This window comes from Orycteropus afer, unplaced genomic scaffold (assembly GCF_000298275.1).
Source record: "Orycteropus afer afer isolate SDZICR_OR568_19922 unplaced genomic scaffold, OryAfe1.0 scaffold00253, whole genome shotgun sequence".
NCBI classification, from domain to species: Eukaryota; Metazoa; Chordata; class Mammalia; order Tubulidentata; family Orycteropodidae; genus Orycteropus; species Orycteropus afer.
The window spans coordinates 3,650,527-3,677,647 of NW_006921840.1; the positions used below are offsets into that span (position 1 = coordinate 3,650,527).

General features: G+C 38.9%; 1 protein-coding gene across 1 annotated transcript in view; it reads right to left on the reverse strand.

Moving 5' to 3' along the window:
* CFAP54 (cilia and flagella associated protein 54) overlaps positions 1 to 27,121 on the reverse strand; it is a 602,528-nt gene that overhangs the window by 543,846 nt on the left and 31,561 nt on the right. Inside the window, 4 exon segments of the mRNA XM_042782173.1 lie at positions 7,725 to 7,826; positions 7,950 to 8,063; positions 14,024 to 14,167; positions 21,742 to 21,800. Coding sequence (XP_042638107.1) covers positions 7,725 to 7,826; positions 7,950 to 8,063; positions 14,024 to 14,167; positions 21,742 to 21,800 — 419 coding nt within the window.

A 27,121-nucleotide genomic window follows, 5' to 3' on the forward strand; every position in this document is an offset into this window, starting at 1 on the left:
TAGTGATACTGCCTCGGAAACCCAAGGAGGGGTCGCTATGAGTCAGGGCTGACTCGACGGCACATAACAACAACAACAACAACAACAAGAATGACTTCACCTCCTGCAGATGACTTGCCTCCATCTTTAATTCTCTCTGACACAACCACAAAGGGCCTCTTATTGGCATTTAGATTGCCAAAAATTAAGAGTGGTAGTTCTACTTCTTTGGAATGCATATGCTAGAAGATACCAACCACATCACCACAGTTTCTTTGTGCTTTTTCTCTTCTTTGGTCAAATCAGAAAGAAAACTTTTTCTCCAAACACCAGCTTCCCCATTTATTAGCTTAAAAGTCTTTTCAACTGACAGATAAATTGCTATGTTAAAAACCACAATAAAACTTGAACTTCATGCCCTGCATTCTTTCCTGACAAACACAGTTAAATGTTTCTTTTAAGATTTCTGTTGTTGTTGTTATGTGCCATCAAGTCAGTTTCAAAGCACAGTGACTTTACGTCCAACAAAATGAAACACTGCCCACCACCTACACCATCCTCATAATCATTGCCCTGCCTGAGCCCACAGTCACAGCCACGGTGTCACTCCATCTCATTGAGGGTCTTCCCCTTTTTCACTGACCCTCTACTTTACCCAGCATGATAATCTTTCTCCAGGGAATTGTGCCTTCTGACAATGTGACCAAAGTAAGAAAGAAGTCTGGGATTCTCATTTCTAAGGCACATTCAGCTGTAATTCCTACAAGACAGATCTGTTTTCCTTTTAATGGTCAATGGTACATTCAGTACTCTTTGCCAAAACCACAATTCCAATACATCAATCCTTCTGCAGTCTTCCTTATTCATTGCCCAGCTCTAACATGCATACATATTTTAAAAAAAAAAGCATTGCAATCGAGTTGATTCTGACTCATTGCAGCCCACACTGGGTTTCCAAGACTGTAAATCTTTATGGAAGTAGATTGTCCTATCTTCCTTCTGTGGAGCAATTGGTGGTTTGAACTGCCAACTTTCTTGTTAACAGTCAAATGTCTTAGGCATTGCACCACTAGAGTTCCTTAACGTGTATATAAGGCTGTTGAAAATACCATGGTTAGGCTCAGATGCACCTTAGTCTTCAAAGAGACATCTTTGTTCTCAAACACTTTAACAAGGTCCTTTACAGCATATGTGCCCAAGGCAAAACATTTGATTTCTTGACTGCTGCTTCCATAGGCATTGTATTAATTGGAGTTTGTGTCAACTTGGCTGACCACAATTCAGCAGTTGTGATGTGGGTTATTCCCATGATGAGATCAGATATATATGTTTTGAGCAGCCAATCCACTGAAAGGGAGTTTCCCTAGGGGTGTGGCCTGCTTCCAATATATTTATGGGCATCCTGGGAAAATGATACACTTTTCTGTGGATATGGATCCTGTTGTGCTGCCTACAACTGTCCTTGAGCAAACAATCCACCATTCGGCCTGGAGATTCTGGATTCGTCATTTGTCAGAGTCAACAACTGGTATACTGCCTGCCAACCTTGAGCTCGTCAGCCCCTGTAGCTGCATGAGTCGGGAAAAGTTTCCAGCTTGATATTTGATCCAAGAACTTGGGACTTCCCAGCTTCTATAAGTGTGTAAGCCATTTTCGTAAGATAAATTTCTATATAAATATACATATATAACCTTTACTGGTTTTATTTCTCTAGAGAACCCAGCCTAACATATTTGGTACTGAGAGTGGTTCTAGAGAGACTAAATCATAAGAATGGCTTCCTAAATTGGTTCTCACCAATTTGATTGATCATAAAGGCATGAGTAACTCTGTCTCCATTAGCAAAGAGGGACCTGCTAATTTATGGTGTGAAGTGGCAACATTAATATGCAAAATAGCACCACCAATAGATCAAGTATTTTTAAGAAGTGAGGCTCTAGGTGATCGCATATTTGATACTTTTCTGCAATTTTGTCAGCATGAGGAGTATAAGGAAGCTGGTTGGTTGGTCCTACTTACGATAAACAAAGTGGTAAAAGAGCGAGATGAGTTCAGGGCTGCTGAGTCACAGCTCAAGCACCGAATAAAAAACCTCAGTGTTTCCAGTTGTGCTCTGAAAGAAAGCCTTATTTCTTCTAGTAACAGAGCTGATGTTGCCGAAAAACAAACCCAGAGTCTTATCATAAGGGTGGTCAGTCTTCCATCTTCTTTTGATGCTTCCTGCATAGTTCAATATTTTGCCCACAGAATCCTTCCATACTGTAACTTGAGGCTTGAATTTTTTCCTTTAGTTCTTTCATCTTGAGAAATGCTGAGTGTGTTCTTCCTCTTTGATTTTCCAACTCCAGGTCTTTGCACACATCATTATAATACTTTACTTTGCCCTCTCAAGCTGCCCTTTGAAATCCTCTGTTCAGTTCTTTTACTTCATCATTTCTTCCATTTACTTTAGCTACTCTACACTGAAGAATAAATAAGAATTAAATCTAAAATGCTTCTTTGAAAATGGACTGCCCTATATGAAAAAGTCAAACAATAGCTATAAAAACAATGAGCTTATTCAAATATACTTTAAAATTAAAGTGTCTAGTAGATAAATGTAGGAGCTCTGGGGTGTAGTGCCTAAAGCATTTCATTGTTACCAGAAGGGTGGTAATTCAAATCCACCAGCCACTCCTCAGAAGGAATATTGGGCAATCTACCGTAGAGATACCACCACGGAAACTGAAGGAGGGGTTACTATGAGTAGATAAATGGTCAAAAACTGAAAGATAATTATCAAGAAAGGAAATAAAAACAGTAAACACACATAAAAGGAAAGGTCAGATCAAAGAAATGAAGTTAAAATGAGAAGCCATTATGTGAAAGCTGAATTATGAAAAAAAAAAAATTAAGAAATAATAATATCTAAATTATAATAGCTTACAGTGACTTGGTACATGCTGGCCATCACCTTCAAAACAGGAGTACCCATGTGGGAATCAAGTTGACAATACATATCAAGAGAAATAAAGTACTTGTATCCCTTGATTCAGTAACCCACACCTTGAATTTTTATCCACAGGAAATAAAAAGAAAAAAGTAGTATTCCTGAAGATATTAAGTCAGTATTTACAATAGAAAAATAATTGGAAATAATTAGAATAATACTATAAATATTAAAGAAATTTTAGTGCATATACTACATTCAAACCAAACCACCTCATTGCCATTGAGTGTATTCCAACTTGTAATGACCCCATTGGGTTTCCAAAGCTGTAAATTTCTGTGGAAGCAGACTGCCTCATCTTTCTTTCACTGAGTGGCTGATGGGTTCAAACCAATGACCTTTTGGTTAGCAGCCATATGCTTTAACCACCACACTACCAGAGCTCCTTATATATACCACATAGGAAATTATTAAATAAATAAACTGCCATCAAGTCAATTACAACTCATAGCAACCCTACAGGACAGAGTAGAACTGACCCGTCAGGCTTCTAAGGTTGTAAATCTTTACAGAAGAAGACTGCCACATCTTTTTCCCACAGAGTGGCTGGTAGGTTCAAACTGTTACTGGGTTAGTAGCTAAATACTTTAACCAGTGTACCACGAATTCTCCTCAGTATTTTATACAAAAAACAAACTCACTGCTGTTGAGTCAGATCTGACTCATAGTGATCCTTCTTTGGGTTTCCAAGGCAGGATCACTACAGAAGTAGATTGCCCAACCTTCCTTCCAAGGAGTAGCTGGTGGGTTTGAACCACCAGCCTTCTGGTTAGCAGTCACATGCCTTAGGCACTATACCACCAGAGCTCCCTAGTATTTTACACAGCCTTTTAAAATGCCAGGATGCAAGAGGGGCTGACTGAGATGATTTGTACAATCTCTTCCACCTATAAATACTATGGTCTCCATATGGCATCTACTCCATGAGATGCATAATGTTAATTCCCAAACACAGTACACCTACACTAGTCAAGTTCAGATTCTCACTGTCCCCGTAAATAACTGTTTATTCCCATTTCCATGCTATGACCATGATTTGGCCCCTAAGTTAGTGTTTTTCCTTTTCTCCCTGTCTAATCAGTTAGTGTTTTTCCTTTTCTCCCTGTCTAATCAAATCTGACACATTATCCCAAGGCCATTCAAAAAGACAGAAGTGGTACTCAATCTTTTCTATATCCCACTGTACTTGAACCACAGTAGGCATTCAGGACATGGGTGTTGAATGAAAAAAGAACAAATATATATATATATATATATATTTATATTTATATATATAACAACTAATATTTACTGAGGGCCTAATGCTAGGACCGTTCTAAAGCCTTTACATGTAATTCATTTAATCCCCTCCTCTACCATTACTTCCTTTTTAATAATTATCACAAGCTACAATTATTTTATTTATTATATAATTTCTCCACTAGAATATAGATTATAGAACATAATCTCTATCTATCTTGTTCACATAACAAGTACTTATTTGTTGGATGTATCATTAAATGGTCAATCATTAGAAATCTAATTGTTGTTGTTGTTGCTGTTGTTTGCCGTCGAGTCGGCCCCGACTCATAGCGACCCCTCCTTGGGTTTCCGAGGCAGTATCACTACGGAAGTAGGATTGCCCAACCTTCCTTCCGAGGAGTGGCTGGTGGGTTTGAACCGCCAGCCTTCTGGTTAGCAGTCAAGTGCTTTAGCCACTATGCTACCAGAGCTCCTAGAAGTCTAATTAGTAGTCCATAAAAGAATCCTTTGGAAGTCAAATGATTTACTGTGGATTAACAACTGATTCACCAACTTGAAAATACTTTATATAATAGATTTAATGCATGTTTAACATTACTTTATTTGTAGAAACATAATAAAACTATCATTTAGTACACATAAAATAGGAGCCCTGGTGGCATAGACATTTGACTGCTAACCAGAAGGCTGGCAGTTCAAACCCACCAGCCACTCCTTGGAAGGAAGTTTGGGCAATCTACTTCTATAGTGATACCTCGGAAACCCAAGGAGAGGTCACTATGAGTTGGATCCTACTCAATGGCAGTGGGTAGCCACTCCTTGGAAGGAAGATTGGGCAATCTACTTCCATAGAGATACCGCCTTAGAAACCCAAGGAGGGGTTGCCATGAGTTGGAACTGACTTGACTGCAGTGAGTTTTTTTTAACATATAAAATAAGGCATCTGCAAAATATACCAACATAATACAGTATGGCATTATAAAAAGACTATATTCACTGTAAGGAATACCCACTTAACAATTATAATATTTTTTAGTAAAAAGAAATTTTTATGTAAGAATTATCTTATAGGAAACCAAAAAATAAGTGAGTTTTTAATATAATAATATCTGGAATTTTAAACATTTGCCTTGAAAATATAGTTTTAATAACAGGATGACTATAAGTCACATCCCAATAATATAATGATTTGACTATAAGTCAAATACTAATAAAATGCATTCTCCTATATATTTGATTTAATCTGTGAATTAAACTGTAAGCTGATACTGACTCCTTTTAGTGTAGTAGCTATCCAGTCTTATAAATTAGTATTCTTAAATTTTACCTGATATGAGGAAAAAATATATGTTGGTGAGGAAAAAATTGTCCCCTCTTCTTTTACAACGACTACAGCATTACACTTACTCCTCACTTATCGACTATCAATTATTCAGCATTTGCATTTAGGAAAATAGTAAAAAAAAAAAAATCTACTATCCAACTATTTTGCACATTAATGATACTCATCTGGCAATAATGAATGTCAAATTATGAGGTGAGAGTGATGCTGCCTGGTAGTTAAGGTTACACGTCAATTTGGCTGGGTCATGATTCTTAGTGGTTTCATAGTTATATAATGATGTAATTTGGCAGTTATGTAATTATTTAATTTGGCAAGTATGTAATGATGTAGTCATCCTCCATTTTGTGATCTGATGTGATCATCCTCTGTTTTCGTGTAACACCAATTTTTGCCTAACAATCTGGTCTCCAGACATGTCAGTAAGTGAGGAGTGGGTATACTAATTAACAATACCAAGTTCAACAGCTCACCAAAGTAATTGCCTATAATATGGCAAGTTACCACCCCAACATATACTGTAGATCCATAACAGATATGATTTTAAAGGGATATATAAAATGTGCTTCTGGGCTCAGCAGTAGATGTATATACTCACACTAAGTAGCATTAGAAAGCTACCATGCTCAAATAATATTTGAGCATAGAATATGCTTAAATATTATGATTTATTTAAAAGAAAATAAATCCTCCTAAATGGTATAAGAAGATAGGATGAAAGATAATAACAGTCATCAGCATGGTGAGAAAACACTGAATGTGTTTTCCACCCAAAATGGATGTGAGAAGAGACTCTGAAACTTGCTCTTGAATGTAAAGTGTTGTTGTTGTTGTTGTTATGTGCCATCGAGTCAAACCCGACTCATAGCAACCCCTCCTTGGGTTTCCGAGGCAGTATCACTAGGGAAGTAGGATTGCCCAACCTTCCTTCCGAGGAGTGGCTGGTGGGTTTGAACCGCCAGCCATCTGGTTAGCAGGCAAGTGTCTTAGCCACTATGCTACCAGAGCTCCCTGAATGTAAAGTAGCTAAAGCAAATAAACACTAAACCCAATGTCTAGCATCTGGGTTCTGATTCCAGTTCTGCCAGCAGGTGGCTTCATGACCTTGAACCAGTAATTTAAATACTCTGAACTCTTTTCTCTCTCTCTGTAGCAGAAAAAGACTAACGATTTCTAAAATCCTTTCCAGGTTCTGAGACTCTACAACTCTTCTGTCAGAAATTGCTCATCTTTCTCCTTACTTTCATTTTCAGTCCCAACATAGAAAGTCCCAGAAGAGAATTTATGGTCACTAAGAACAGCCAGGAAAGCTTCAAAGAGATGTGGAACAGGGCCTGAAGGAGTAGTGAGACTCAGAAAGGCAAAGTGCAAGACAGTAGGAGAAGAAAAACAGCAGGAGAGAGAAAGGGAATAAGGGACAGGACTATTTCTAACACCCTTCCTGTGGGCGTCTTCCATGCTGCTCACAAAATAGTTCCCTTTGCGGTTGGGAAGGGCCATGTGACCAGTTCTGACATGTGAAAAGAGACCTATGTCATTTACATGCTGAGCTTTATTGTCTTCTTCGGGGCTCTCTTTTTTCTCCCCTGCCAGAACAAACAGCAATTTTCTAAATGAGGGCTGCTGCTCAGGCAACCCTGAGTCACCATCAGAGCACAGCCTCCCAGATAACTGCAACAACATGCAACTCAAGAGGGAAATAAATTGTTGTTTTAAGCCAAGATGCAGGGGCTCTTCACTGCTACCATCTAACCTAGCTCCTGAACACTCTTGGAGGTGAAACCTTAAGTTGATGAGAAAGGTGCCTCCACCTTCTTTTCTACCTCAAAGCTTTCTAAGTTAACAATGAACACAGACAAGGGCCCATGCAGAGCTACTCAGAGGCCTGTTCATTTGCAAGAGTGTGCTCATGTGTACCTTGCCCCGGCTCTTCAGCCCCTTGTCCTTTTAAAGTTACAAAACTGAAATTGTGCTAAGACACAAAAGTTTGAGAAAGGGAGGAAATGAGGCCATGTCCAAATTGGAGAAAACATTCTCCTCTGTGTTTGCCCATTCATACAGAGAAATGGGGCCAGGATTTAATATTTAGTGGTGATATTTAAAAGATATAAAGGTACAAAAGAAATATACTACAGAAAGAGCCTTCAACAGAGATGACATTCTTAGACTTACAGTTTGTGCTTCTCTTAGGTTAACTCTTTGCTTTGGTCTAAAGAAAGCTTTATTTTTTCTTCTAGATTCAAATACTCCTCTTTTGAAGATCATCACTGCCATCTGCCTCAGAAAGAAGAATTTTATATGAAGAAATAGTGGCATGTACATTCCAACTAATGATATTAAGTATTTAATCAACTACAGGGTGCTGTAAATTTCTTATATTTCATGAAATTTTTATACCTTTATTGTGGCCTCTCTATAACATCTTCTAGATTCTTCCTGTGGTTGTGAGGAACTCATTAATTCCAGTTGTCTCAGCTCATCAATTTTAGCTAAAGCACGCCGAGCAAATGACTAAATGGGATTAAAATAAATTTAATTCATAATAAGTAAGAGTATACTGATTAAAAATGTATCAGAACAGTATGTTTTATTCTCCCAGACATTGGCTTTAATTGGTGAACTCTAGGCTGATATTGACTCCTTATAACACAGTAGCTACCCAGCCTATCATTTCCTATGAGTACCATTTTACTCAGTATATCTTAAGTTAATAAATTGTCAGATATGTTAACTTTATGACTTAAGAAATTCAAAAAAGCAAAGAAACAAGAATTCTAGGTTAAATAGTACCATAATACAGATGATCACTTCTCTGACATTACACACACACGCACAAACACAAATAACCCTCCTCAGTGCTCATCTCATATCCTAACCTCCCTACCATAACATGCTATATTTCAACAACTATCTATTGAATTTTTCATATTACCCGCTAAACTGTGAGGTCATGAAAGGGCCTTGTTCATTTCTGTATCTCTACCCATTGTTGTCTACTTGATTCCAATTCATAGCAACCCTCTCGGACAGAAGCGAACTGACCCACAGGGTTTCCAAGGCTATGAATCTTTACAGAAGCAGTTTGACACATCTTTCTCCTATGGAGTGCTTTGGGGGTCTGAACGTGTGGCCTTTTGGTTCACAGCTGAGCACTTAACCACTGTGCCACCTGGACTCTTTCTCTGTATCTCTAGTACCAGAATTGGGAGATGCTGAATAAATATCTGAAGAAAGAAGGAAGGAAGTAGTGTTACATATTATAACATTCTAGAAATAATAACTAAGAGATGAATTCATGTCATATATTTTATCAGTTCTTTGGAATTTTTAATTTGTAACTTATAATTTTTCATGAAGATTCCCTAGACCACAATAATATCATATATGAACAAATAAATTTTCCAATAAGGATAATTCCAGTAGAAATCATATGGTCAAAACTATGCAAATGTTCCATTCTCTAATCATTTTAATAACTAGAGAACGAACTATGTCACCACTAGTACACTTAACCACCACTGTTCTATCAGTTTCTCATACTGTGGTGGCTTTCATGTTGCTGTAATGCTGTAAGCTATGCCAGCAGTGTTTCAAATACCAGCAGAGCCACCCATGGTGGTCAGGTTTAAGCAGAGCCTCCAGGCTAAGACAGTCTAGGAAGAAGGATCTAGCTATCTACTTCTCAAAACATTGGCTAGTGAGAACCTTATGCATAGCAGCAGAACATTGTCTTATACAGTTTTGGAAGATGAACCTTTCAAGTTGGAAGGCACTCAAAATATTATTAGGAAAGAGCTGCCTCCTCAAAGTACAGTCAACATAAAAGATGTGGATGTAGTAAAGCATTAGGACCTGCATTTGTGGATGTGGTACAACTCAAAATGAGAACAGACACCTGAAAACATTCATTAATAACCAGAACGTAGAATATACAGAGTATGAATCTAGGAAAATTGGAAGCCATCAAAAATGAAATGCAAGGCTTGAAGACAGATATCCTAGGCATTAGTGAGCTGAAATGGACAGGTATTGGCCATTTTGAATCAGATAAGCATATGGTCTACTATGCCAGGGATGACACACTGAAGAGGAATGCTGTTGGTTTCATCATCAAAAAGAACATTTAAAGATCTATCCTGAAGTACAATGCTGTCAGTGATAAAATAATATATCCATATACCTACAAAGAAGTTAATACAACTACTATTCAAATTTACCCAAAGACAATGCCAAAGATGAAGAAACTAAACATCCTTATCAAGTTCTGCGGTCGAAGTTGATTGAACATGTGAAAGCTGGTAACAAGAAGAAGGATCAGTAGTTGGAAAATATGGCCTTGGTGATAGAAATGACACTGAAGATTGCATGATATAATTTTGCAAGATCAATTACTTATACATTGCAAATACCTTTTTTCAACAATGTAAACAGGGACTATACACACGGACCTTGCCAGATGAAATCCAAAGGAATCAAATCGATTGCATTTTTAGAAAGAGACAATGGAGAAGCTCAATATCATCAGTCAGAACAAGGCCAGGAGCCAGCTATTTAACAGACCATCAATGCTCACATGCAAGTTCAAGCTGAAGCTGAAGAAAATTAAAACAAGTCACAAGAGCCAAAATACAACCATGAGTATGTCCCAACAGAATTTAGAGACCATCTGAAAAATATATTTGATACAATGACACTAATGATGAAAGACCAGAAGAGTTGTAGGATGACATCTAGGACATCATACAGGAAAAAAGCAAAAGGAAATTTAAAAAGAAAAGAAAGAAAGAAAAGACCAAAATGGATGTCAGAAGAGACTCTGAAACTTGCTCTTGAATGTAAAGTAGCTAAAGCAAATAAAAGAAATGATGAAGTAAAAGAGCTGAATAGAAGATTTCAAAGGTTGACTCAAGAAGACAGTATTATAATGAAATGTGCAAAAACCTGGAATCAGAAAACCAAAGGGGAAAACATACTCAGCATTTCTCAAAATGAAAGAACTAAAGAAAAATTCAAGTCTCAGGTTTCAGTATCAAAGGATTCAATGGATAAAATGTTGAATATGCAGAGTCAGTGTACCCAAAAGAACTGACTGACATTCAATCATGTCAAGAGGAAGCACATGATCAAGAACCAATGGTATTGAAGAAGAATGTCCCAGCTGTACTGAAGGCACTGGCAGAAAAAAAAAAAAAAAAAAAACACAAGGCTAAAGGGATTGATGGAATACCAACAGAAATGGTTCAACAAACGGATGAAATGCTTGAAGTGCTCATTTATCTATGCCAAGAAATTTGCAATTCAACTACCTGGCCAACTGACTGGAAGAGATCCATACTGGTGCCCATTCCAAAGAAAGGTGATCCAACAGATGACAAAAATTATCAAACAGTATCATTAATATCATATACAAGTAAAATTTTGCTGAAAGTAATTAAAAAATGGTTGCAGCAGTCAACAGGGAACTGCCAGAAATTCAAGTCGGATTCCGAAGAGGACGTAGAATGAGGAATATCACTGCTGATGCCACGTGGATTCTGGCTGAAAGCAAAGAATACCAGAAAGACATTTACTTGTGTTTTTCTGACTATCCACAGTTATTTGACTGTGAATCATAGCAACTTATGGATACCATTGCCAAGAATGGGAATTTCAGAACATTTAATTGTGCTCAGGTGGAACCTTTGCATAGATCAAGAAGCAATAGTTTAAACAGAAAAAGGGGATATTACATGTTTTAAAGTCAGGAAAACTGTATATCAAAGTCACATCTTCTCACCACATTTATTCAAGCTGTATACTAAGTAAATAATCCATAAAGCTGGACTATATGTAGAAGAATGTAGCATCAAAATTGGAGGGAGACTTATTAACATTCTGCTATATGCAGATGACACCACCTTGCTTGCTAAAAATGAAGAAGATTTGAAGCACTTACTAATGAATATCAAAGACTACAGCTTCCTGTATGCATTACACCTCAACATAAAGAAAACAAAAATGCTCACCACTGGACCAAAAAGCAACTGTTCTGGTTACCTAGTGCCACTCTGACATGAGCATACCACAGATGGGATGGCTTTAACAAACAGGAGTTTATTCTCTTGCAGTCTTGAAAGCTAGAAGTCCAAATTCAAAGTGCCAGGCTCTAAGGGCTGGGTGAAAGTCTCTCAACCTTGGGCTTTAGCTCTGTCTCTTGCTCCTGGCCCACTGAAGCTAGAGGCACCTCTTCACTCAGGCAGCTGCTGGCTGCTGAGGCTGACAAGCCAAAGGTCGACAAAAAGGCACAGTCCCGCTATTACCAAACCACACGGCAGGCCATTGATTCAAGTCCCATTAACATTCCCAAGATCGGCAGACAACATGGCAGGCTGCTTAACAACAAATTGACTTACGTGCAAGAGTCAAGCAAGCTAGAGACTGTCCTCAAAACTGCTTCTTATATACTAGAAGCTGACCACATTGCTAAAGCAGCTACTCAGCTGTCCCCCGAGATTCCACCATGGAACTGACTGCCAGTCTCACCATATGGAATAACTACATCCAGCTACCCAGCCACTCAACCAGGCCCAGCCAAGTTGACACACAACCTTAACCACCACAGCAACATTAAGATAAATGTAGAAAATATTGAAGTTGTCAAGGATTTCATTTTACTCCCACGGAAACAGCAGTCAAGAAATCAAATGATACATTGGACAAATTTGCTGTAAAAGATCTCTTTAAAGTGTTAAAAACCATAGATATTGAGGACTAAGATGCATCTGACCCAACCCATGTGTGGTATTTTCTGTCACTTCACATGCATGTGAAAGTTGGACAATGAATAAGGAAGACCAAAGAAGAACTGATGCCTTTGAATTATCATGCCGGCGAAGAACACTGAATAGACAGTGGACTACCAGAAGAAGGAACAAATTAGTCTTGGGAGGCGTACAGCCAGAATGCTCCTTAGAAGCAAGGCTGGCAAGACTTCATCTCACATGCTTTGGATATATTATCAGGAGGCACCAGGCCCTGGAGGAGATCATGCTTGGTAAAATAGAGGGCTAGCGCAAAAAAGGTAGTCTCTCAATGAGATGGGATAGCACAGTGGTTCAAACAATGGGCTCAAACATAGCAAAGATTGTGAGGAAGGTGCAGGACCAGGCAGTGCTTCATTCTTATGTACAAAGGGTTTCTATGAGTCAGAACTGACTCGGCACCTAACAACAACAACAGGAATACATTAAATTATATATATATTTGTTGTTGTTTAAAAAAAAAAAACTCATTGCCATCAAGTCGGATCTGACTCACTGCAACCCCTCCTTGGGTTTCTGAGACGTTATCACTATGGAAGTAGATTGCCCAACCTTCCTTGTGAGAAGTGGCTGCTGTTGTTAGGTACCATCAAGTCAGGACACATACACACATCTCATATAACACATTACTCACAAGGACTTAATTAATTAGGCTATTCCCCTGCCTATGTCCCACCACCATTAGTTTGAACAGGAAAAACTAAACATAAAGGAACCATTAATAGGCCACATGATCTATAAATTATCACAAACAGGATGTCAACAGTTCGTACAGTTGCAAAGGTTATATCCTTCCCATCAAGGGGTTGAGTAAAGGCTGAAATACAGCCTGCACTCCACTCACCATACCATGCATCTCTGGTGTATGTGGTGTTGGTCCAAAGGACCAAAGACTAAAATCCATTGATGTCAAGTTGATTCTGACTCATAGCAACCCCAAGGATGGAGAAGAATTCTCCCATAGGGTTTCCAAGGGTGTAAATCTTTACAGAAGCATACTGTCGCTTTCTCCCGTGGAGCAGCTGGTGAGTTGAATCATTGACATTTCTGTTAACAACAGAGTGCTTTAACTACTGCACCACCAGGGATTCTCCTGGCCCAAAGGTACAGGTTCTTGTTTCTAATTCTCCCCAAGGCCCCAGCCACTGACTGAGTCATGTACCAATAGGCTGCATCACTGCAGAGGCAAGACCCTTTCAAATTTATACAGAGGTAGTATCTAGACCAATAGAAATCCCAACTAATAAATTACATTTCAAGTATTCAGTCTAAAACATATACAGGAAAAGAGGAAAAACAAGAAACAGAATATATCAAGTGGTGGCCAACAGCAGAGAGAAGCAACATAAATGCATAGTAGGTGGTATGGAGTACAAAGCTAAACAGGGAGGAAAGGGGGCCTGCACACAAGAACAAAATGAGGAAGTACAGATAAAACACATATAGCAAACAAAAGAAGCAAGGAAGGTAGAACAGAGAAGAAAGAAGAAAGTAGAGCACAGAGCAAGAGATCAACAGAGTAGAGAAGCCAAGACAATTTCTGCAAATAAAGCATTCAACTTTTGCCTTCGTTTCATTTGTTTTGTTTCCTTGTTGGGCATCTAAATGATAATATGCTCACTAAGGTGTGTTTTAAAATAGTGGAACCCTCACAATTCAAGAGTGACATACCTCCCCGTGAATGCCAACTTGGCAGTCATAGTAGCACTGGCAAACAGCAGTGTAGAGAGTGGCTCTCCACGTCAAGTATCTGACAGACAGGAGTGGGACTGAGGACTCCATACACATGCTGGCCCACAGGAGGTATTCTAAAGCCTGAGAAGAAAAAGGAACTTTTGAATTTATTTTCATTTTAAGCTAATAATAATTTTAACTTAATATAATCAGATTATAATTGGTGAGCACAAAGTACTAACTACTTAAACAAAAAATACAGAGAAACAATGAATCAAGAAAAAACAATCAGTTATAAAGTGAAAGTTAATAATTTAGAGGACTCAAAATCTCAAATTAGGTTTTTTTAGGATGCTTTTTTCTGCTTAATTCAAAAGTCACCCTACGAACTCAGCTCATTATTATTAATATTTATTCAGAGTCAACAGTGGTCTAGGATGTAACTACAAATAACACAATCATTATTTTTTGGTGTAGAATCATTATTTTATGGAGAAGACTTACAACCTGGGACCAGTGATGCTAAAAAAAAAACTGTCCGAGAGTAGAGTCAAATAAACCTTGGTTTTGGTCCCAATTTTATCACCTAGTAGTTGTGTGGTTTAACCTCTCTACCTCAATTTTGTCTTCCATAAAATGAGTATTATATCCCAGCAATGGGGAAGAGACAACATACGTGATGTGCTAGGATGCCATCTAGCAAACATTATACACTCCATAAAAATAAAAAAAATTAAAAAAAAAAAAAACCTGTTGCTATAGAGTTGTTTCCTACTCATAGGACAGAGTAATACTGCCCCATAGGACTTGCAAGGCTGTAAATCTTTATAGAAGCAGACTGCCACATCTTTCTCCTGTGGAGAGACTGGTGGGTTCAAATTGTCAACTTTTCAGTTAGCAGCCAAGGGATTAACCACTAGACAACCAGAACCCAAGCAGTCCATAGATGATGTTATTAAGAGTATCATTATTTGTAAGGTACAATTTGAAACATAATGGTGGAAAACTTATCATCACTGTTACTGGCCTATCTGTAAGAATGTATATAAATATACACATACACACACACACACACACACACACACACATAAACCAAACTCATGGCCATCTAGTTGATTTTGACTCATAGCAACCCCTTTTGGGTTTCCAAGGTGGTAAATCTTTACGGAAATAGATTGCCCAGTCTTCCTTCCATGCCAACCTTTGACCCACCAGCCTTCTGGTTAGCAGTCAAATGCCTTAGGCACTACACTACCAGAGCTCCATATATATACACATATATGTTATTGTTGTTGTTGTTATATGCAGTCATGTCAGCCCTGACTCATAGCAACCCCTCCTTGGGTTTCCGAGGCAGTATCACTACAGAAGTAGAATTGCCCAACCTTCCTTCCAAGGAGTGGCTGGTGGGTTTGAACCACCAGCCTTCTGGTTAGCAGTCAAGTGCCTTAGGCACTATGCTACCAGAGCTCCATATACGTATATAGAGAGAGATATAGATAGATAGATACATAGATACATAGAAAAATAGAGATAGAAATGTACATGTAGTACAGCTTCTTTTACTATCCTCACTGAGTGACTTTTCCCTATAAATCCCCTGATAATTCTTTTTTCACATATTCTTCCCACAAACCCTATAACCGAGAAACACCAGAAGACAATTTTAGCCATGAAAAGGATTTCCTTCACCTGAAATGAAATCTACTTTGATATATCTCCAGTGTGTCAACCCTAGTTATGCCTTCTGAAACAGCACAAAAACAATCTAAAGCTTACTTCCAAATTACTGCTTTCTAAGAATCTGAGCACATCTACACAGCCAGCCCCCATCCCAGCTCTCTCTCTCTCCAGGGTAAAAATTCCCAAGTACTTCTACACAGAAATGCACTTCCGCTCTCCACTGTGGTTGATCTTCTATGGCTTTGCTCCGAGTGGCCAATACCCCTCTAGAACGTGTGACTAGATCAGTACAGTGGAACTCTCAGTCTCTGGTCTGGACGCTATCGTAGGTTGACCTGAGAGTACTTTATTGTTGTTTTTTGCTGTTGCTGTAATTGTTGCTTGGTAACCTTGCCACACTTTTAACTAATATACAATTAAAAGTTAAAAAAAAAACTTCAGTTCTTTTCATATCTGCTTGCTGCTCCCTAACAGCCCATATTTTGGATTTTTGCATTTGGATTGTTCTGTTTTGGGGGTATGGTATTAAGTTATACTTAACATTTCTTTAAATTCACATGTTCTTTCCAGAAACCCTCAGTATTCCTGGTATTCGAAACATCACATTTAAAAATACAAATAGCTTCAGGGAACAGTTGTCCGTGCCATTTTTGGTTTTGGCTTTATATTTGGAACCAAAGACCCTAAATCACAGATTTTAGGGCCAGAAGGAACCTTAAAAGAAACCTAATGTGACTCCAGGAGGAAAGCTGCTAGCAAGTGATAGTATTGGAGCTGGAATTCAGGTCATTCCACTACACAGTGCAGCCTTGACAAAGGGAAGAAGCTTTCCAAAAAACATTTAAAGTTCTGAAAATCATCATTCAGGTTTAAAAATGAAAAGTTATTTACAAAAATAAACTATTAATTTATAGCATTTCCTTTGTCCTTGAAAGCTAGAATTATTCCTATTAATAATAAAAATAAAATTTATGGGATTACAGAGGTAGTATTCTTTGCATAGGAAATATCTTTGACAAACTAAATTATGTTGTTGTTGTTGTTATGTGTCCCGACTCATAGCAACCCCTCCTTGGGTTTCCAAGGCAGTATCACTATGGAAATAGATTGCCCAACCTTCCTTCCGAGACTAAATTATATCCATATCAAAATATGGGTCCAGCCAGAGCATGGTTAAGGTGTCAATTAGGACACAGACACCAAATTAATCAGATCAGTCACAAGATGGCACTGCAACACCATCTGTACCAGCGTAAAGCTTGCCTTAGGAGACGGAATTGATGCATTTGAATGATGGTGCCGGCGAAGAACACTGGATATACCATGCACTGCCAGGAGAACAAATATGTCTCAGAAGAAGTACATCCAGAATACCTTAGAAGGAAGGATGGCAAGACTTCATCTCACATATTTTGGACATGCTTTCAGGAAGGATCGGTCCCTCCAGAGGGACATCATGCTTGGTAAACTAGAGGGACAAAGTGAAAGGAAGACCCTCATCAAGACTGATTGACTGCAACAATGAACTTAAACATATCAACGGCTGTGAGGGTAACCAAGAACCAGGCACTATTTCATTCTGTTCTACATGGGGTCACTATGAGTTTGAACTCACTCAGCAGTACCTAACATATCATTGAAGAAAATGTCACTAAGAAGTATTTCCAGTTTTAAAGTTTATGTAGTGGTATGAAGAATAATTTGGTAGTGTAGTGCCTAAAGCATCTGACTGCTAACTAGAAGGCTGGCTGTTCAAACCCACCAGCCACTCCTCGGGGAAGACTAGGCAATCTACTTCCACAGTGATTTAAAAAAAAAAAAAAAACCTCACTGCCATCGAGGCGGTATCACTATGGAAGTAGACTGCCCAATCTTCCTTGCAAGGAGTGGCTGGTTAGGGTTACAGTTAAGGTTAGGGTTTGGCTTAGGATAGCACCTTGGAAACCCAAGGAGGGGTCACTATGAATCAGATCTGACTCAACGGCAGTGAGCTTTTGTGTGTGTGTGTGTGTGTGTGTGGAATAATTTGACAATAAGTGTCCAAGCTACATATTTTACCAAATTGATTCACAGTAAAATGAAACAGAAATGGTTTCTTAGAATAAATAGATTCCACTGTCTTTATTAATGTTTATTAAGTACTATGCTTGCTAAAGGAGCCCTGGTGGCACAGTGTTTCTAACACAGTGACTGCTAACCAGAAGGCTGGCAGTTCAAACCCACCAACCACTCCACAGAAGGAAGATGGGGGCAATCTACTTCCTTTAAGATGTACAGCCTCTGAAACCCAATGGGGGTCACTATGAGTCAGAATCAACTCAACAGCAGTGGGTATATATGCTTGCTAAAGTAGAGCATCAGCAAAAGAAGAGGAAAACCCTCAACAAGATGCATACAGTAGCTGCAATGATGGGCTCAAACACAGCAATGACTGAGGATGGCCCAGGACCAGGCTGTATCTCCTTCTGTTGTACACAGGGTTACTATGAGTTGGAACTAATTCGACGGCACCTCACAACATGACAAGCACTATATTCTAAATGCCACCAAAATAACTATAGATTACACCACAAACAAAAGCAAAGCTGTCTGTCATAAGTCTTTAGAGAAAGAGGTTTCAGAAATATGATCTCCCTCCCTCAGCTGAGGCTGATGAACTGCCTGGGCTATATTGTTTTCCACCAGGGAAGAATCCCATACAGTCTTGGCCATCAGGATCTCTTTAGGAATCCAGGGTCATACCAAAAAATACCAACCCCTCCTACACACTCCTTCATTTGAATACGTGAACAAAAATCAGATGGTTGATTACAGGATTCAATTTACTCAATAGACAGATGGTGTTGATAGGCGGTGCCATGTGGTATCAGCTCAGGCCTCAGCTGCACCTCCTAGATATGCAACCGAGAGAAGACTAACCTTTCTGAGTATCAGCTTCCTTATCTGTAAGATGAGGGTATAACAGTACCTTCCTGAAGGTAGTAGTATGAGGATTAAATGAGATAATACATGATCAAGCTGAGAAGTACACCTGATAGACGATGAGTATTGAATAAATATTAATTAATGATGGCAGTGGTGACAGTGGTTGTACCAGATTCCTAAGACTCCAGTTAGTATTATTACATATGCAAAGCTCTTAGCACAGTGTGTAGCACACAGTTAGGCACTCAGTAATAATAACAAATGGTAACTATAATACCTAGATCCTATATGTATGGGAGTTAAACTGCTCTGACATGACACAAGGAAATCAATGAGGATCGTACGTTTAACCTACTTCTGGCTTAGCTAGAACAGACTCAAGCTCTCAAGGAGCTACAGAATAAGAGTTCTTCAGATTCAAAAGGTCTCAAGATGTGTCTGTAACACACACCTTGAGGGAGTAGGTCACTGGGCCCACGGACTGGGGACCAAGATCATGGAGAACATCAAGCTCAATTGTCACAACATGGTGTACAAAAATATTATTCTACATCTTACTTTGGTGAATAGCAACTGGGCTCTTAAAAGCTTGCAAGCAGTCATCTAAGTAGCAACTATTGTTCTGCTCTCATACAGAGCAAAACACCATGAAGAAAATCAAAGATGCATGGCAACAGTTAGTCCAAAGGACTAACAGACCATGACTCAACCTACATGACTCAGAGACTAGATGAACTAGATGGTGACCAGCTACCAATATCACCCACTCAAAAAGGCATCAAAATTGAAGATCCTGTATGGAGTGGGAGAAAAACGTGGAATAAAACTCAAAATCATAAAAAAAAAAAAAGACCAAGCTTACTGTCTGATAGAGACTGGTGAGACCTCTGAGACTATGGCCTCTAATAACCTTCGGGACTGGAATTAATCTCACTCCTGTGGCTTAACACTCAGACAAACAATAGACAGGTCTATGAGCTGAATGGGAACTCTGGTGGCGTAGTGACTAAGGCATTTGCCAATCAGAAGGCTGACGGTTCAAACCCAACACCCACTTCTCAGAAGGAAGGTTGAACAATCTACTTCCTTAGTGGTATCGCCTGGGAAACCCAAGGAGGGGTCGCTGAGTTGGATCAGTGTTGTTGTGTTGCATATGAGCTGAACACCTGCACCAGGGAGATGCACTCCTTAGAACAGTCAACCATGGAAGATCAGAAGGGCAATATTTGCACAGGGAGAAAAGCAGGGAGACAAGACGCATAGGCAAGAAGGTAAGCACAGGAAGGAAGTGGGACACGAGATGTTACACTGCCAGGAGTATAAGCAGGATCACGACACAAGATGTACATATGAACTGCTGAATGTGAAATGAATCCGCTTTGTAAGATTTCACCCAAATGACAATAAAAAGTTGAAAAAATATGCCCCTGCCCCTCCAAGGGCTTCTTTCCATTAAACGGACATGGAGTCCAATTTAGATCTATAGCCTTGGCTCGGAAATCAACTTACCAACTAGGAGTTTGGGAATTTCTGGGTGAAAATTAATTTTCCTGAGACTTATTATACTGAACAAACTGAGAGAATTTCGTCCTGATCTGCAAGTGCCAACTTTGGAACCACTCACCACCCCAAACTTCTCACATCCTTCACTCCCCCGACCCCATCCCACAAGGCTAGGATGAGAGAAGTATCCTCCTTCGTCCCTTATTCTGTCAGAGAGAAATTAAAGTTTTATGGGGGTGGGGGAGATGTCTTATATAGAATATAAATAAGACATTATTGTAAGATGACGAGCACATTAAATTAAAATTCTCCCAGCGTTAACAAGTACAAACACTAACAATTAGATGTTGGCACAGATATCTCTGCCCTTCCAAGATCTGGCAGGCAAATGCTGCAGCAGCCCAAACTATGCTGGTTCTGTGAAGCAGGATTTGTTGTTAGTGTAACAGGAGTATGCAAATTCTTTTTAGGAAATCATCTGGAACTGGATGTAGAATCCTTGGAATAGTCTGTAGGCCAAATTTACATCATGCATGGGACAGTCTCTCCCTCATTTTAATTCACTCTTAAAAAGCTGGCATGAAGCTTGTTCAAGTCACTGTCAGTAACAGAGTCTTTTCTTTTGAGGGACAAAAGAAAAAGAACATATAATTGATGTTAACCATTGAGCCTGCAAATAGCTTTTTTCCATTTTTAAGTGTTGTCACGTTTAAAGTAATTGGCTATGGTTTGAGAGATTAAAGGTCAAGAGTTGTGTGTCCTGGGTTTAGAATATTCAGGGTAAGGTTTGCACACAATAAAGAAAAACAAAGCATCATGTTTCAGATGCCGGCAACAATTCGAGCGTGGTCTCAATGGGAGTATATTCACCCTTCTTGGCCTACATTCCAATGACTGGACATTGAATACAGGGAATAAGTATGTCTCCTGCAAACAAAGGGATGACCAATATCATAGGGGAGTCAGCAGAAGTGTCAAGGATTTCCTCAAGCTAAAACTAAGCACTGAGTATGGGTAAGTGAGAATCTATTTAAAAAAAAAAAAAAAAAAAAGCCTCTTGCACTCTGGTCATGACTGGATCCAGGTTTTCATTCACCAGTGAACATGTGGGCCATGAGTAAACTCCAAGCACTTCAAGCAGAGAGAAATCCAAGTTCCTTGGCATGATATAAAAAAGGTAGCCATATAATTTTGCATTCAAATCCAGACACTTTTAAGAGTGAAAGGGGGTGCTATTAATAATTATGTCAAGACAACAGGCATAAGCCAGGACTGTCGTGGGCAAGCTGGGATGGATGGTCACCCCACCTAAAGGTCAGTAACCAGACGGATGTTCAGTATCAAGTCTGACAGGTATGGCTACCTGAGAGACAGGATGACACTAGAGATTACCTATCAATTTCAGGAATTGCTTTCCTTTTCATTAATATTTTACTGCCTGCATTTTTGCAAACAATTATTAACAAAGTAAAGGTAAGAAGAGTAAAAGTGTTATAGAATTCACTAAGTGCTCTTTTCATTAACAGTCAATGTGCTATGTAACTTAAATCCTTACGAGAAATAGGAAATACAGGGAAAAAATGTTTTGTTAGTACATTTCATACCTTTGAAGACTGACCTATGATCATCAGTTTTCTGCAAATAGTGTAAATGTAAATGGTACCTAGATGGAGAAAAAGATCATTAACATACATGTTTTACAGCCAGATGGTGGAAAGTTTATATTCCAGTCTCTATGGTTTAGGCCTACAGTTCCTAAAACAAGTGCTCTCAGGAGGAAGTCTGACAATGATAGAGATTTGTAATATATATTTTTTTGTAACTTGTTGACAAAACCATTGAAGGAACTAATATGACCTTATTTTAAGTATATCAATTGGCACAAGGAACTTTTAGTCTCATTTTTAACAGCTTTTATGGATTTGAAATACACTGAACAAAAAAATATTTTTAGTGGCTCAATTTATATAGTCTATGGTTTTATAATTTCATATAAAATGTTATTGTTTCCCATGGTTTCTTTATGCCTAAAAAACCAGAGATTTATCTCCAAATAAGATTGCAATACATATTTAATCAGCATGGCACAAAAAAACTCAATAATTTATAAATCATAACACAGAATAGGTGACATTATATTCATTTTCAGTCTCATATAACATTTATCCTGTTGTTAAGGTACATCTTATAAGCACTCTAATAATATACAGGATTTCCGACACCAATTTAAGATCACACAAACATGATTTTGCATCAGGACATTAATGAAGTGAGGATACAAGGTTGGTGTCAGGGTTGTGGGGAGGGATGGGATAGCATCATCATACATCTTTCCATATGCAGAGGACATCAGTACACTCTAAACATACTCAAAAGATAGTGCTTTAAAAGGGGATGTAATTGTAATGACAAGTCTGCTAAATATTTCTTATAAAATATCTGATCTAAAATCCATCATCATGAAAATTCATAAATATGTATGCTATGTTCATGTTTAAATTGCAAAAACGTCTAAGAAAACAGCAGCTGCTTCACTTGATTAAAATGCACCTGCAAGCATAATAAACATTAATTATATGATACAGAGACAAGAAATATTGAATAAAACCTGAAACATGGGTAGCACCATACATTTCACAGAGATGCAGCAAACCCCTTAACAGGCATGGACTCAGCACTCTTAGTGCTGTCTCCATGAAGGGTCATTATTCATTTGCTAAAGATCCACTGGGGAAGAAAGCTCTCGGCTGGTCACAGCCCCATGTGTTTATTTCAACTTGGCTTTGTTAACTTCTTCTCCTAATCTCAAAAATAAAATAAAATTGTCTAACTGTGTTTCTTTGTGAAATAATAATAATCACCAAGCCTATGCACAGGAAACACATGCCTGTCCACAAAACACGTGACTCAGGTGAAGCCAGTCTGTATCAACATGTCAGTAACAGGGAACTGGGGAATTTCAGGCCTCAGGGGACTGATCTCAATAATGACTAGGGGCCTCCGTGTTTCAAAAATGTGCCTTCAACCATTCCAGGTGTACTAAGTCCTAAATATAATTGCATCCTTCTTTGATGGTTCAGGATCTGGACATGACTTATGAATACCCACTGCAGAAACTTGCCAAAGAAAGTAAATGGTATAGAATGGGACATTGACAGAATTTTTATGATCTCAGGCTATCTTTGGAACTTTGTTTTGCTTTGACTCCAATCCCTAATATGAGCTACAGCCTGGCCATGGACTCCTATTCATCAAAGATGGCCACCACCAAAACAATCTATCTGAGGGTTTAAGTTATTTGGGTTCAGTTTAGCTGAGAAATAAGATGCTATCTGATATCCATACACCCAGTTGGATTGTCTAAAAGAACCAAGATGTTGAATATCTTAAGAACCAAGTGTGTGCATGTATAATAGTCAATTCAAAGTAAAAAGAGTGTTAACGTCTAATTGCAATGGTCAAATATACTGATAAATCGTGGGCCAATTCAACATCTATTTTTGACACTTGAAATTGCAAACTTCCAAAATTACAGGGTCTTTGTATTTTCTCTGCCCCAGTTGGAAGACCCTTCCCCCAGATATCCTCTCATTACCTCACTTTCTTCAGGTCTTTGCTCAAGTATCTTCTCAGTAAGGCCTTCGATGATCATCCTATTTAAAACCACAGCCCACCCTTAGCCCAATTCCTGCTCTGCCTATCTCTTCCTTGGCTTTATTTTTCTCCACAGTTCTCTCATCACCATCTGACACATTTAGTTGTAGCTTGAAGTTTTAATTTTAGATTTTAATCATCTCTCTATACATGAGAAGAGAGTGATTTCTCTGTTACCCTCTCCTGTGTCTCCAGCACCTAGAATAAAACCTGACACATTGTAGGCACTCAATAAATTTCACATGAATAGATGAACACTGGGATAGTGGTTAGTGAAATTAAGTGTGTGTGTTTCCCACAACTCAGCTATTCCACTCCTGGGCATAGATCCCAGAAAACTCTCACATGGGTCCATAAAAGGACATGTGCAAGGATATTCAGTGCAGAATGTGTTATGCAGTTACAGAGAAGCAAACCAGGTGCTCATCCCTGGGGGTGTATGGATAACTGCAATACAATTCAGCAGTCTGAGTTAAAGAACTAGATCTACGTACAGGAACCTGACTAGATTCTCAAACTACATTAATGAGTAGACAGTTGTTTAAGAAAAAAGAATAAAATCTAGAGCACAATAGCACATGTATATATAAAAAGCATACATCAAGTACAGGATGTAGGAGATACGTAATTTTTTTTTAATATTGGGATGTTTTGGGTATATAAATAAGATTTTTAAGAATGTTTTGGGTATATAAATAAGATTTTTAAGAACTATCTATAGGGGATCAAAGTGACAACAGCAACTCAAAGATTAGGTAGGAACCTTAGGGGACAGTGGGTTTATGTTCATGGGAAAGAACAACTCAGAAAAGGAGAGTGAGACTAGTTACGCAACTTGAAGAATATAATCAAGGTCACTGAACTGGACAGGTAGACACTGTTGAATTGGGGAATGTTTTGGTGTGTATAGTCTCAACATCAAAGAAAGAAAAGACTAAAGACAGGGAGTCATGCTGCATCATGTCTACATGTAAGCACAGCCCAGCTCACAGGGCCCAACCCTCCAGCCCTCTGGCCCTATGTCCCTCTTAAGCACAAAATCTCTGCTCTTGCTCCATTCTTGCCAAGATGTATGAGCAATGTGGGTGGAGAGATGGCAGTGGCAACTCAGGGAATCACGGATCCTCCTAAGGGTGACCAGGCATAAAAAGTTAATAATCATCAGACTGAAAAATCTCATCAAAAGTTGGACTCATCTCTGGCAACCAATGTAAAATCAAATTTAAATCAAAGGTCAAAAAAAAATTGTGGGTGGCAAGAAGGCCAATGTTTAAAGTGGACAAGGAAACATCCAGTAGTTTTCTTTCACATCATTTTATCCTGGTCTTATGTACATCAGACACTGTCATTATTTTTCTTTTAAGGATATACAATTCAGTGAGCAATTCATTGTAACTTTAAAAAAGACAAAATCAAACGCTACATTTTGATAGCTAAGATTCATTATTTATCATGAGATTAAAAAAACACAAACATAAAAAGGTACATTCTCAGAACTCCTCACTCAAAAACAAGTTAACAGCCCTGAGGTAAGAGAAAGCTCACAGGTAGAAAGCCAGAGTCACCAGCCAAGCTGCCTGAGGAAAGGACCCATATGTGGATGATGCTTGGAACCAATCTCACCTGCAGTGACCTTCCCACTTCTACTCATTGTGGCTCCTGCTTTTTAGACACCTCAAGCCAGTTATCCCCAGAGCCTCTGATCCTTCCTTCAGTGTAAAACCCAAAGACATGCTTTATATGTCCCTACTTGCTACAGTCTCAACTTTCTCCCCACCAAAATGTTGGAATCCTAACCCCTTTATCTGTGGGTGTAATGTGATCTAATATAATGTAATCATCTTCCATAATGCAATCTACAGTGATGTAATCAGTCTGTTGAGGTCATACCCATGTAGGGCAGATCCAAAACCTAATCACGTCTGAGTTACACAAACAGCAGACTAGACACAGAGAAACAGGAAGACACCTGATGAGGGTGAAAGCAGATGAATCCGCAAGCCCAGGAACTCCAAGGATTGCTAGCTACTTTTTGTTGTTGTTGTTATGTGCCGTCGAGTCGGACCCAACTCATAGTGACCCTTCCTTGGGTTTCTGAGGCAGTATCACTATGGAAGTAGATTGCCCCATCTTCCTTCCAAGGAGCTAAAAGAGGCAGAGGACCTCCTCCCAAAGCCATGCTGTAAATTTGTACTTCTAACCCCTGAACTGTGAGAAAATAAATTTCTGTTCTTTAAAGCTACCCTACTTGTGGTATTTCTATAACAGAAGCCCTAGGAAACCGAGACACTGCTTTTATGAGGTTGTCTTAGTTCTGTAGTGCTGCTATAACAGCCACACCTCAAGTGGATGGCTTTAACAGACAGTAGTTTATTCTCTTACAATTTAGGAGGCTGGAATTCTGAATTCAGGGTGCCAGCTCTAGGGGCTGAGTGAAGGCCCCTTGACCTTGGGCTTCTGCTCTGCTTCTTGTTCCAGGCCCACAGGAGCTTGAGTCCTCTCCTAACTAATGCAGCTGCTGGCTGCTAAGGCTGATGAACTCAAGACCAACAGGTAAAATGGCACAATCCCAAGATCAGCAGGCAACACAGCAGGCCACTGATTCAAGTCCAGGAATAATTCCAGGATCAGCAGGCAACACAGCAGGCTGCTAGCTCAAGTCCATGAACTAGAGATGAAGACTCAGCCAAATGCAACATCCGAAACTGGCCAAAAAGCTAGAGACCTTGCCCAAAGCTTCTCCACATATATTTGAAGCAGGTCACACCCTGAAGGCAACTCCCCTCCAACTGCAGATTCCATCAAGGAGTTGATTACACCACATCCAATCTCATCACAAGGAATAACTACATCCAGCTGCCAAGCCACTCAAAATCATGGCCCAGCCAAGTTGACACACAACCTTCGCTACCAGATGGCAAACTGAAATGTAAGGAAATTTTTTAAATACAATCATCCTATTATGGAATGGATGTGATTTAAATCACAAGGTACTCCATATTTTGGCATTGTTCTGTTAAAAGTTGTGAATTATATTGACTTTTGAATGCTGAACTGCAAAACTGGGATAAATCTTGTGCATATGTGTGTGTGTGTATGTCTGTAGCTATTATTTTATTAAAGATTTTTGCTTATGAGGGATTTCATGAAGTCTATAGATTGACTGTATTGTATTATCTTTATCTGGGTTGGAGTTCAGGATAATGCTGCCTATATTAAATCAGTTAATATTTCCTTCTTGCCTATTTTCTGAAAGAGCTTATATATATTTGCATTCTTGCTAAAATTTTTCACATATTCACTAGTGAAGCCATTTAGGCCTGAAATTTT